Source organism: Notolepis coatsorum (genome assembly GCF_963971535.1).
Source record: "Notolepis coatsorum genome assembly, chromosome: 10".
Classification (NCBI taxonomy): Eukaryota; Metazoa; Chordata; class Actinopteri; order Aulopiformes; family Paralepididae; genus Notolepis; species Notolepis coatsorum.
In genome coordinates this window covers 78166771-78181452 of record NC_140174.1, presented here as the reverse complement: position 1 = coordinate 78181452, position 14682 = coordinate 78166771, and the positions used below count along the sequence as shown (strand labels likewise).

The 14682-nt window shown below is 42.1% G+C and overlaps 1 protein-coding gene across 1 annotated transcript in view; it reads left to right on the top strand.

Moving 5' to 3' along the window:
- The window catches only part of med1 (mediator complex subunit 1), a 66710-nt gene that overhangs the window by 35502 nt on the left and 16526 nt on the right, over window positions 1–14682 (top strand). The window contains exons 10-14 of the mRNA XM_084323875.1: window positions 208–319; window positions 9453–9577; window positions 10037–10158; window positions 13433–13634; window positions 14232–14327. Coding sequence (XP_084180001.1) covers window positions 208–319; window positions 9453–9577; window positions 10037–10158; window positions 13433–13634; window positions 14232–14327 — 657 coding nt within the window. The remainder of the gene's footprint in view (window positions 1–207; window positions 320–9452; window positions 9578–10036; window positions 10159–13432; window positions 13635–14231; window positions 14328–14682) is intronic.

The following is a 14682-nucleotide window of genomic DNA, read 5'->3' as shown; positions in this document are numbered from 1 at the left end:
TGGGGGGGAAACCCCGCATCGCTATCGGTTGATATCGATATTGGAAATTAAGAGTTGGACAATATCAGTATATCGGAAAAAAAGCCAATATCGAACATCCATAAAGAAAAGTAATTAAAACCCTGAACCCCTGACGAGGCCTCCATGTGTTCCTCCCTTTCTCCTCCTCTTCTCTCTTCCTCTGGACACCTGGACATGCTCTCGCAGTACCTCGCACACTGGGTGTCGGAGTCTCTGTGACGGTGGAGGGAACATCGTCGGTCTACAAGCTCCCCATCGCACCGCTCATCACCGGGTCACATCCTGTGGACAACAAGGGGTGAGGCTGTCTGCAGGGTTCGCACAAGGTCCTTGTTTAAAGTGCTTGATTTTTGTCAAAAAAAAAGTCTGGTTCTCCTTGAAAACAGCAATTTATTTTAACAAGGTGCTTAAAAAGTTTTTTCAAATCAACCATTCGCATTGAAAGTTTTGTTCATCCATGATAAAATAGTTCTGAATCAAGAAATATAATTTTTTAATCTAAAGTGTAACTAATTGTTGGTTTTAAGCCATACATATTGGATCAGATTTTCTTGTCAATAAAAAACAGCATTTAAAAGTGAATTGTATCCTTTTAACCTGTTCCACCCCAGGTGAAAATCTGCATAAAATGTATACCTAGGTAAATGGAATATTGCTCCACTTCTACAAGGGCTATTTGCATATTCTTGGTATCTAGGAACATCTATGGACCTCAATGAATGTATTCTCAGTGTCAGAAATATTGTGTCTATTACTAGGCTTGCTTAAATTGTGATGAAACAAAGGAAAATATGAATTATGATTTTTCTTTTCATATTTGACAGTGAATAAAACCATGATAATAATGATCAAACTTAAAAAACTGCCACTGAGCTCATTCAGTACCCTCTTGAGATCATGTGTACAAAAGATCTAAGGAAATTAATAAAGGGAAGATGATCAAATTGTAGGTTCTGTATATACAGTACTGAATTCTCCCATCCGGACCAATGCAATTTGAAATATTATTATAGAATATAGAATATATGCTTATACATTACCTTATTATAGCCAATTCGCACATTTATATATATATACATATAGTATCTTTCAAATGGCCGAGTTCAATTTGGATATAGTATCACCAGGCTTGCATAATAACAGATACTGATATTTACTGTAATCGACTGTAATATTTTATTTCCCCCACAGTGTAACCATATTGAAACTAATTTCAGATCTAATTCTTCTTACATGTTAACAATAGTGTGGAGAAACTGACTGCGTTTCAATATTTGTCAAAAACGTTACCTTTTGTAGCTTATTATCGCGAATCATAACAATTATTGATATGATTCATTCAGAACGCTGAACTTTGAACCACCATAGCGGACCACAGGAAGTGTAGATTGAAGAAATTCCAACGCTGGCAGATAGCTAGCGAGGTCCTCTTCAAAATGGCCGCAAAAAGATTCCAATTCCGATGGGTCAATATTTCCATATCCGGTTCCGGGTCAAAAAAACGATTTCACATAAAAAACTTAAAATGATATAAACTCACTTTTAACCTATTGCTAAACTATTGCCAACCTAACGTTTTACATTCTACATGTATTTGTGACATAGTAGTGATAATAATACTTGAAAACGGTTGATTTTAAAATCACACATTTTTTTCCATCTTCATACAAATATAATAGGGATGTCCCGATCCGATCACGTGATCGGAATCGGCGTCGATCACGTGCTTTTCAGAGTATCGGGGATCGGGAAAAAATAATAATAAAAATCGGCAGTCAAAAAAAGAGAAATTTTATTCAACAAACATGACCATGTCCACGTCTTAAACTCATACGGAGGCCTTAGTTTTGGTTTTAAATTACATATAATATATCATCATTAATGTATTTATTGTCACACAGAGCAGAATAATTATCCACAACAAACACATTCCCCTTTAATTTTCACCGTTGCAACAAACATTCCCTTTAATTTAGACGCTACACGCTACACGCGAGTCGCGACCACATCACAACAACAACACGTCGCTCCCGAAACACGGTTAATATCCACTGACTTGAGCAGCTAGACTTAATGTCAGAGGTTTGGAACTAAGCATTTAAAAATAGAAAGTCAAGCAAGTTGCAATGTTTGCAAGGAGGAGATTCCGCGTGGAGGAAAAACTCATGAAGCAGCAGCCTGGAGGCGAAGTTTTCAGACTAACTTTTCAACGTTACGTCGGCTTTTCAGACCAGAATGGACCATTACGTAAGTCGAACACTGAATGTATACTAATGTGCAAACATATATTGAAACTTTTAATATTTCTCATATGAAGCAGAAGCACATTTCTCAGGGTGAATGTAATAACAAAAGCCTCCGCTCTCGCGCCCTATTATAGGCAACAGATGGGCTTGTCTCACTCTGCCAGTTTCTGACAAAAATGCGTCAAAATTGATTACTAATGTGAAAGATCGGATCGGAAACGATCGGATCGATAGATATTTAAAATCATATGATCGGGATCGGATCGGAAGCAAAAAAAGGCGATCGGGACATCCCTAAAATATAATAATAATTTAATAAGGTCAAAAGGGGTCGGTACCGACCCTGTCGAGTGGAAAAGGTTAACTCAATCAGCGCCAGACCCGATGATAGTCGGGTTAACTCACCAACCGTTCAGCGCCAGACCCGAGTATAGTCAGGTTTTCATCGTTATTTCTTTTATTCGATATTTCCATTCATTACAGGCACACGGACATCTGAGTTAACATGGGGAATCATCCTGAGAATGCCAAAGTGCAATACCGGCCGCATCCACCCAGGTGGCAGTATCGAGCACCTTTTGAAACATTATATCTTGGCCTGTGCGTCGATCAAAAGCGTGAATTGCTCCCGGTGCATGATGTGTGGCCAGTGTTAATTTTGTTGACTAAATTGATGACGAAAGATGTTTGTCAACGAAGGTTTTTTTCATGACGACAACGAGACGTGACGTCACGTTATTGAATACCATGTGACGCTAACGAGTGTTAGATTCTGATCAATCGGCCAGTATCACGTCTTCATCTGTTTGGCTTGTGTAATCATCTCCCCATCTGCGTTGTGTTTTATCTCTCCGATGTCTCATACACTGGCTGATACAATCCTTATCTCTCCCCGTTAGTGTGATCCGCAAACCATGAGAATTCTCCACCTTTGTAAGAATTCGACACTTTGACACAGCGTAATACCTTACAAGGAGAAGCGTTGTTTATTTATATAAACGGAGGCCTCAGCCCAGATGTTATCAGATTGTACTTTCATTGCTATCGTCTCTGCTGTTATTCAGTCCAATAGTGGTCAGGCCTGGTCGTTAGCCTGAACCATCCTCGTGTTAGCCGAAGCTAATGATGATGTGGCATTCCCCCCCCCCCCCCCCCCCCTCTCCGTGATGAGAGGAGAGAGTCTCTTCTGGTTTCTTCCCTCTTAGTCTCAGTCAGATTTTAGTCTGCCCCTACCCGGAACCACTGTCAGCTTTATAGGATCTTCGTCATAGCAACGACGGCCCGCCCCTCCCCTGGTTGTCAGGCGATGCGCTGTCATGACAACCGCGTTTTACCTTTACACGCATCAAAACGCAGTTTCTACTGTTTCATTAACACTTTGACGACTGGCTTGGACCCGTCTAATATGGTCCAGGGGACCGCGGAATGTAAACAAACGTGTTGGTTTTGTTTTAACTATATCTATGCTTTATAGTATTGCTATCTGTCCATTCTCATTGTCACTTGAGTGCATAAACCGTGCCTTCATAATGGCTTAACGAAAATAAAAATCCATCGGTTGGTTGTAATTTTATAGCGTCGTGAATATAAGGTATAACACACTTTTCGTCTAGGCTTTTTTCCCGGGAGCTAGATGATAGCCTAAACGTTGGCGCCGTTATATCAAACGCCATTTCTGCTGTATATATACGAATGAAATAAAACAAACTGCGTAGCATCCGGACTATTACAGAGCATCTATGGATGAAATGGAGGCGGCGGGGAACGCCGATTACTATTATTGATTAGCAGTGTGCGTTCAATATAGCATTTTCATTGACCAATCACGTTACGTTATAAAACAATGTCCAATCCAGCTGTAATTTGGGGTAATATTATCCTACCCGTCAGGCCATGTGATCGCCGGCAGCATTTCCTCACCACTCATCGGATTCTGGTAGATCGATATGCACATTGGCTAATCATAAATCCCATTATTCCTCGCTGAAAAAACCGCTCGCCAAACTAATCCAAGATGGAGGATGTTTGGCTGGGATCGGGAAGTATGATCCGCCCACAGAATTGTAAAATTCACAATGATACTGCAGTGGAGCGATGGTGCCCTTAAGCGGGTTTGGCCGGTACTGCATGTTTCGAAAATCAAATATCTGAAAAGAGGCTGGTAGTGGATCGGGTACCTAAGAAGCGCTATAAATATGGAATAAAACAATAACAACTCGTCACGTATATACTCGTGGCTCTGGTCCACATCGCGCCTTTTCAAAACCCGTATATATATACGTGGACGGACGCCATAGTGTTAAGGATGTCACCCCTGTCCCTCGCTCTGTGTCTCCTGCCGCTGTTATCAGTTGTTTATGTTACCACCCTGCCGATGACCTCGGAGCCCTATGGCTCTCTGTCTAGTTTGACTAGAGACAGACACACATGCAAACCCTGATGATAATGGTAATGATGATAATGGTATTACCCTCTTAAAGCTTGTCTCTATATCAGTTATAAACCAAATATACATTAAAAACACCGATATCTCTCACAAGACTAAATAGTTTATTAAATATCGTTGACCACAACTGAGCACACAAAAATGTAATTTACAAAAACCAGGACGAAATTTCTCTTCATGTATGTTGATATTGTTGACTAAAACAAGACGAGACAAACTAATTATAACTTTTCTTAATGCCATCGTCCCGACAGAACAGTGTGACGGCTGGCGGGAGCTCTGTGTCATTAGCATTAGCTGGAGCTATTTGAAAAGCTAGTTTTAGCTGAACGTTACCTTGGCTAACATTGGGACTATTCATAATCCAGCTGCAGACCTGCAAGCAAAGTACAGCAAGTTGGCAAAGGAGTATTCCAAGGTAAATCACATATTCACCACATTGTTTGTATTTCCATCTAGCTTGTGTTAGCTAGTGGCTAACCTAGCTCACGCTAACGTGGCTAACTGATCGAACTCTCGCACACAATTAATGACATAATGCAGACAGCCATACCGGTAACAATGTTTAGCTTTTAGTGCCAAATGATAAGAGTCTGAGGCGGAGTCTCAAAAGAGAATGTTGAATATTTATTTTGCATTAAAAATCACAACAGATCCTCTGCTAGGAGCTAACTGAACCGGAGCCCTCTGGATAGGAAGTGCGCAACAACGTTTAACGTCCGTCTGGAACCAATGTACCAACAACCATTCCGTGGGTGAACTCATTGAGCTTAGTTGTCAATTAATGATACTACCGTACTTTTCGGACTATAAGCCGCACCTTTTTCCCCCATTTTTCGACCCTGCGGCTTATATAACGGTGCGGCTTATATGTGACTCGACGTGACCAAACCCGAAAATGTTAAAATCAAAATATTGCTTTTTTGACTGCATTGAAATGTTATTCATCTGTTCCCTTATTTGCTAAACTTAATACAACTTGTAAATTAGTTAATTCTTGTTATTTGTCCGACAGTATTGTGTCCCAATGCTAATTACATATGGTAATCAAACATTAAAACACCTGCGGCTTATAGTCCAGTGAGGCTTATATATGTACACATCATTAAATTTAGCTGCTGCGGCTTATATTCAGGTGCGGCTTATAGTGCGAAAAGTACGGTAATACTAATCTATACAATCACCTGTTGTTGAATAAATACCATTACTTTCTAGTGACTACTAAAAAACAGTATATATAAAACAGTAGCTGTAAAAATGAAAAGAAAAAAAGTTTTATAATTTATATAATATAATTTCTTTTTTTTAATGTATGCACTGGTATCGGATCAGTATAACCAGACCTAGACCACCTCTAACTCTAACCCCTAACCAGACCTAGACCACCTCTAACTTTAACCCCTAAGTTAGGGTTGTGACTTAGAGGTGGTCTAGGTCCGGATAGGGGTTAAGAGTTGGTCTAGCCCTTTACATCCATCTATCTAAATAATAATAATAAATTATAATTAATGCTTAACTACCCCTAAGTTACCCTAACCAGACCTAGACCACCTCTAACTCTAACCACTAACCAGACCTCTTCCATGTGGCACTTTAACACTGACCTCAGAATGTGATTTTATATAATGTTTTTATGCAAGCAGATTGCAATCAGTGTGTACTACTACTAGTACTACTGTGTGTTCTGTTTACTTAGTTTACAGTATCCTGTTATAGAATAAACCGCTGCCAGACACAGCAGAGAGAGAGAGGACAGACATGACGGAGAGGACAAACACAGCAGAGAGAGGACAGACATGGCAGAGAGAAAGGAAAGACACAGAAGACAGACAGAGTTCAGCGTCGTCTCTCTGGTCAGAAACAACGTCACCACATCCGTAATGCTCTCTTTGATGCATACATTGGACCATGTCTACACCAACATATACTGTAGGAGCAACAATACATTGGACCATGTCTACACCAACATATACTGTAGGAGCAACAATACATTGGACCATGTCTACACCAACATATACTGTAGGAGCAACAATACATTGGACCATGTCTACACCAACATATACTTCCTGTGTATCACTTGTGCTGCCGACTCAGATAACCCTAGGTTAAAAAATAAATACGCAATTTAAATCAGAAAATGTTCCATGTTGACTATTTCTGACTTTCTGAAGTTTTTTCCATTAACTAAAAATAGACAAAAATGTCATCCGTTTTCGTCGACTAAATCTAGACTAAAACAAAAAAGACAAAATTGAGACAAAAACTGACTAAGACTAAAATGCTCAGACATTTAGTTGACTAAATCTGACTAAACGAAAAATAAATGAAGATGACTAAATATGATAAATGAAAAAGGAGCACTTGACACATGACTAAAACTAAAATGAAAATAGCTGCCAAAATTAACACTGTGTGGCGGATTATGTTGGCGACACGATCAATGTCGTTTTCTGGGATTAGACAGGATTACTCTAAAACTATAGTCATATTCACCATGGTATAAAACGGGAATGTATGGATGAAAAAATAATTTCTTTAACACATATTGAACGATAGTCGATGTCAAATGGGCCATAGTATTGTATCCATAGCTATAATATAGAATATAGTTATAGCCCTGCAAACACCACGACGTATTCCTATATTTTAGAGTGTCTGCCTTTTAACAACACATCACACATATCGCTGTGGCGTCCATTGAGATAAAGACCCTTTCAAAATGAAAAATAGAGCTTGGAAAAGTATTTAAAAGTCATTGAATTTAATTTTGCAATGTCTGTGGGAACCCTGTGTCTGGCTAGACACTAATACTTATTTAGAGGTTCTGTGTAATGAAAAACTTTTTTTTCAATCTCTTTTTAACAAAAGGTATGTTGATGTGAAATTACCCAAAATGTTAGAACTGTTGTTGTGGAAATTATGATAAAGCCCTTTGATGTCTATCAACAGAATCAAACCATTTCAGATAACCAATCTGCTTCCTCTGAAATATTGCATGATACACACAGGTTCCTCTGTTTGGCCCGTCTCTGAGAAGACGCCGTGCTGCCAAAGCTTCTCACAGGCACCATGTTGGGCTTTGATGCACCCATAGGTTCGGGTACTAGAGGCAATTTTGCCATTTTCATTAAATGTAATTAAACGGTGGCATTAAAACATCTTATATTTAACTTCCTGACTTACATGTAGACACCCTGTCTCTTCTAAATCCCCTCAGTTTTGTGATTTCAACTAGGGATGCACTGCTTTATTTTTTATTGTCGCAAAAGTATAGCATAAATGTGATGCTGTTATACCGTGGATAAAGTACAGTCGCGATCGCCCTTTTGGATATTGGAGGACCAATCAAGACCACTTGACAGAGCTGGCACAGGTGGCAGTTACCTGTCTGTTCCATCCACAAGCACAGACAAGTGACTTATTTATTTATTATTTTCAGTTATTGTTTTTTTTTGGTATAATGTTCAGTAGACTACCGGTAATACAAGTTTTTTCATCACTGTGGAGATTTTTCGGTTTCTGACTAATTCTAATTTCGGTGCAAAGCATCCCTAATTTCATCTGGATGCAAAATGTTGGGCTGCTTCATAGACAATGAATGGAGCACTGACTTATGTCATATCATGGAACTATGTGAATTCTCTAAATGGGTGGCGGTCCCCTTTAACTTTAAGCTTGGCTGCTGATAGATACTTCTGAAAGGATAATAACCCAAATAACAGCCCCAGTGATAATTGTTCTACTACTACAGTTACTATTAATCCCCCTAAAAGTTACTATTGAACATAAACTCTGATAAATTATTTATCATGGATGTGATCTGGTAATCATTTTAGGAGGGTCATTGCCGGAAGCTTTAGACCAGGGGTGGCCAACCAGTCAGAGAGTAAGAGCCACAAAAATTACTGTGGTACCACAAAGAGCCACACCATATACCAGCGTTTCTCAACCTTTTTTTCAGTCACGGCACCCTTCATGTGTTTATAGGTCCCACCCTCTGGTCTGGATTATCTCCCACAAACCTGAACGTTATTGCCATAATACAGAACACAGTTAGTTTCTCTACCTTCTGTGAACATCTAGCAAAAAACGGCGTTGCAATCTGATGAACATTTTTGGAGAAATGTACATTATAAAAAAGTAACTGTACTTGTGAATCACGCCTGGTGATACTAAATCCAGATTTCTGCCATTGGAAAGGGGAGATTTGGCCCGATCCATAGATGTGCGACTTGGCCATAATAAGGTAATTTATAGGCCTGATATTCTATAATCAGATTTCAAATAGCATGTGTCTGGATGGCAGAATTCAGTACTGTATCTTCAAAACCTTCTCTTTAATCATCTTCCCTTTATTCATTTGCTTAGATTTTTCAGGTCTGGTAAATTTTAGCATGGTGTTATTCAGTCATAATTTAATTGATATTCTCCTTTGGTTCATTACAATTTACTCAAGCCTAGTAACACACAATATTTCTGACACTGGGAATACATTCCCTGAGATCCATAGATGTCCCTAGAATCAGATACCAAGAACATGCAAATGAACCATTTAAAAAAAAAAATCTGTAAATGTTTATTCTATGTCCTATGGAATGAATGTGTATATATAATTTTTTTTGAATGGAGGGAGTAGCCACACATTGGCGGGCAAAGAGCCGCATGCGGCTCACGAGCCACGGGTTGGCCACCCCTACTTTAGACTATACTGACTGCCGTCCTCTTCTGTGTGTTTTCAGGACACCCTCCTTCTCCTCAGTGACCAACTCCAACTGTGTTGACCTTCCTGCTTGTTTCTTCCTGAAGATGAACCGGGCCATGCCCTTCTCCCTGTCCTTCATCCAGAGGATGGGCACCGCTACCGGTGGGCTTTCACAACACACCTTTCTGTGTGTGAGTTAGGGATGCACAGATAGGAACATTTTGGTCAATCATTTTAGTGTTGAAAAAACGATATATTGTGCATACCTATTTGGAGTCAATTCACTATCAATGAAATCCTGAATTTAAACAAACTACAACTCATTTTCTTATCTTTCATCATTCAATCTCAATTTCTTGGTAAGCCGAGTATAAGAACCTTTTTCAAAGGTTTCAATTTTTTTTTTTTTTTAAATCCTCTTCCTCAATTTATTGAGTTTAATTTGAATATCAAAGCTCTTCTGTGTGTGTGCATGTACTAGCTTCACTCCAACCTTTCCTCTTACTGAATTGATTGAATTGAACTTGAATATCAAAGCTATTCTGTGTGTGTGTGTGTGTGTGTGTGTGTGTGTATACGTGTACTAGCTTCTCCAACTTTTCCCTCCCTCTTTCCCACTAGGGATCCCAGTGTTTGAGAGCTCCCCCAGCCTGGCTCCTCTCTACCAGCTGATAGTCAACAGCCAGCATCAGGAAGAGGGTGGCCACCAGCCTCCGCCCTCTCACAACATGCACTTCTACTCTGTGAGTACCAGCCTCCTCCTCTCACAACATGCACTTCTACTCTGTGAGTACCAGCCTCCTCCTCTCACAACATGCACTTCTACTCTGTGAGTACCAGCCTCCTCTCACAACATGCACTTCTACTCTGTGAGTACCAGCCTCCTCCTTACTTACTTACTTACTTACTTACTCACAATATGCTCTTTTACTCTGAGTACCAGCCTCCTCCTCTCACAACATGCTGTTCTAGTCTGAGTACCAGCCTCCTCCTCTCACAACATGCTCTTCTAGTCTGAGTACCAGCCTCCTCCTCTCACAACATGCACTTCTACTCTGTGAGTACCAGCCTCCTCCTCTCACAACATGCACTTCTACTCTCTCCTCTCACAACATGCACTTCTACTCTGTGAGTACCAGCCTCCTCCTCTCACAACATGCTCTTCTACTCTGAATACCAGCCTCCTCCTCTCACAACATGCACTTCTACTCTGTGTACCAGCCTCCTCTCACAACATGCACTTCTACTCTGAGTACCAGCCTCCTCCTCTCACAACATGCTCTTCTAGTCTGAGTACCAGCCTCCTCTCACAACATGCACTTCTACTCTGTGAGTACCAGCCTCCTCCTCTCACAACATGCACTTCTACTCTGTGAGTACCAGCCTCCTCCTCTCACAACATGCACTTCTACTCTGTGAGTACCAGCCTCCTCCTCTCACAACATGCTCTTCTACTCTGAGTACCAGCCTCCTCCTCTCACAACATGCTCTTCTACTCCTGAGTACCAGCCTCCTCCTCTCACAACATGCTCTTCTACTCTGAGTACCAGCCTCCTCCTCTCACAACATGCTCTTCTACTCTGAGTACCAGCCTCCTCCTCTCACAACATGCTCTTCTACTCTGAGTACCAGCCTCCTCCTCTCACAACATGCTCTTCTACTCTGAGTACCAGCCTCCTCCTCTCACAACATGCTCTTCTACTCCTGAGTACCAGCCTCCTCCTCTCACAACATGCTCTTTTACTCTGAGTACCAGCCTCCTCCTCTCACAACATGCTCTTCTAGTCTGAGTACCAGCCTCCTCCTCTCACAACATGCACTTCTACTCTGTGAGTACCAGCCTCCTCTCACAACATGCACTTCTACTCTGTGAGTACCAGCCTCCTCCTTACTTACTTACTTACTTACTCACAATATGCTCTTCTACTCGGAGTATCAGCCTCCTCCTCTCACAACATGAACTTCTACTCTGTGAGTACCAGCCTCCTCTCACAACATGCACTTCTACTCTGTGACTACCAGCCTCCTCCTCTCACAACATGCACTTCTACTCTGAGTACCAGCCTCCTCCTCTCACAATATGCTCTTCTACTCTGAGTACCAGCCTCCTCCTCTCACAACATGCTCTTCTACTCTTGAGTACCAGCCTCCTCCTCTCACAACATGCTCTTTACTCTGAGTACCAGCCTCCTCCTCTCACAACATGCACTTCTACTCTGTGAGTACCAGCCTCCTCCTCTCACAACATGCTCTTTTACTCTGAGTACCAGCCTCCTCCTCTCACAACATGCTCTTTTACTCTGAGTACCAGCCTCCTCCTCTCACAACATGCACTTCTACTCTGTGAGTACCAGCCTCCTCCTCTCACAACATGCACTTCTACTCTGTGAGTACCAGCCTCCTCCTCTCACAACATGCTTTTCTACTCTGAGTACGGAGAGAGGGAGTGAAGGCAGCGTCCTCTACAATCCGTCGCCTGTGTGCCCTGAATAAATCGACTTACAAGTTCTGTACAACAAGTCAGCAGGAAGGGTACAACCCTGGCAGCTAAGGGTCAGTGATATTGTTTGTCAGACAGTGTCGAACTTGAGTGCTACACCCTGAGTGCATAGTAGTATAGACTAGGGGTGTAATAACGGTACACAAAAACCTTGGTACCTCGGTTTTGAAGTCGCTGTTCACGGTTCATTTCGGTACAGTGGGGAAAAGTTTGTAAATAATAATATTAGATTGTGAAAAGAAAACAGCCCCCGGCTGTCTTCCTCTCAACTTCTCGCATTTGCCTGAATGCACCGCATGACGGATAGGAGACGCACAACGTCACTTTCATTGAGCTGAAGAATGTGCACTCAAGCAATCTAAAAGCCCCATTTGGAAATACTTTGGATTTTGATCAACTTGCGGAACCTATAGACAAAGTTGTATGCAAGCTATGTAAACTACAGCTGGCCTACCTTTTTTTTATGCTAATGCTATTTTGGGAGTTCTAGCGTCAAGAATGTAAGTAGCCTACTTTTCTGTTTTTAGCACTTTATTGTAAATCATCCCTCAGGGTAAAACTTGTAGATATTGAATAATTATATCTAGACAGAAGTGTCATGCAGGTCCCTAATGATTTGATTCCCGTTTCATGTTTATCACACCTTGTTCAGAGGCGCGTTGCTGTGCATGAATGTCTGTTCTATATGCCGTAAAAACGTTCATTTAAACGTTCTCCTATCTTCTTTTTTTTTGTATCTACTTTTTCTCCTCATTTTCTATTTTTCTCCCATCCCAATTTCGTATAGCCAATTCTCCCCTCCCCTGTCTTGAACGTTGCTAGACTATGGCCCCCACTGGTCGGTTGTAGTGAGGATAGAAGCCTTGCATCACGTGTCTCCTCCGGTACACGAGGAGGCAGCCTGTCGCATCTTTTCACCAGACAGCGTGGACACTCAGTGGCGAGGAGTAACGCGTGGGAGGCTCACGCTGCCCCCGATACTTCTGCTGTGCAGGCGTCACCCAACCGACCTGTAGGAGTCGCTGTCCACAACGTCCAATCCCCACCCATCGACTTTCCACCCGCTGACTCTGCCAAATGAGCCAGTACGACGGCCGGCCCAAGTCGAAAGCAATGCTGAGACTGTGATTCGATACCGGAGTCTCTTGCATTGGTGACGAGCGCAATCTTTGCTACGCCACCCAGCCGCCCAACTTTCTCCTATCTTCTTGTGTTTGTGAACAGAATACTCTCCTATCCTCTTGTGTTTGTGAACAGAATACTCTCCTATCCTCTTGTGTTTGTGAACAGAATACTCTCCTATCCTCTTGTGTTTGTGAACAGAATACTCTCCTATCCTCTTGTGTTTGTGAACAGAATACTCTCCTATCCTCTTGTGTTTGTGAACAGAATACTCCCCTATCCTCTTGTGTTTGTGAACAGAATACTCTTTGTTCACTGTCCTCTCCTTCGTTTCCCAGCTCTTGTGTTTATGAACAGAAGACTCTTCAATCACTGTCCTCTCCTTCATTTCACAGCTCTTGCCAGACCAGCAACACTGCTACTTCCTGAATGGCGACGCCCCGGTGCAGGACGGGCGCTCCCTCCAGGGGGCGTTGGTGACCAAGATCCCCTTCCGCCACCCAGCACAAGTACCAGCCCTGCTGGACATCATCAGGCACCAGGCGGCCTACAACATCCTGATCGGCAGCTGTGTGAAGCGCACCTCCATCAAGGAGGGTGGGTACCTGATAAGCGTGTAACGGATCGCCCTTGCTCGTATGAACCGTGGATTGGCACAGTGCAATACTCCAATTCAGCCATTGGCAATTCAGCCGTTGGGTGGGGGGCGCTGTTGAGCGGGCCTGTGACCGGACCTGAAAGCGCCCCTACTCTGCGGCTCTGCAGTTGCATACTATTGGGAATGTTGGGAGCAGCACGGAGTCTCGACTCTGGACTTATTTTATTTGGAATATAATGACTGTATACGCAAAAGTAGCCTAGTTTTAAGTTAAAATATTATAAATCTACATGCCTTGAGGATGTCATTCTTTATATAGCCTGCCTATCAGGCAAAACAATTATTCTAACGGAAACACTGATACCGTGATATCCGTTACCGTCTATGCTTCAAATTATACCGTGATATACATTTTAGACCATACCGTCCACCCCTACTCGAAACCATGAGTTTTGTGATCGGTTGCACCCCTAGTACCTGACCCATTTCTGATTCAGAGAGGGTTTAATAACTGACCAGGTCCACTCCCAACAACAACAGAGACTTTGTATCGAAGTAGAATATTGACTGATGTGTTTTTGCTGTCGTTCCCACAGACAGTGCAGGGCTGCTGCAGTTTGAGGTGTGTCCCCTGACCGACTCCAGCTTCAGTGTCTCCTTCCAGCACCCTGTCAACGAGTCACTAGTCTGTGGTGAGAACACACTTCAATAGAAGCAACTACTATCCTCCAGCTAGGGTTCATACTAGTCACTAGTCTGTACGAGTGAGTCACTAGTCTGTGGTGAGAACGCACTTCCAATAGAACCAACGAGTCACTAGTCTGTGGTGAGAACACTTCAATAGAACCAACGAGTCACTAGTCTGTGGTGAGAACACTTCAATAGAACCAACGAGTCACTAGTCTGTGGTGAGAACACATTTCAATAGAACCAACAAGTCATTAGTATGTGGTGAGAACACACTTCCAATAGAACCAACGAGTCACTAATCTGTGGTGAGAACACACTTCAAATAGAACCAACAAGTCATTAGTCTGTGGTGAGAAC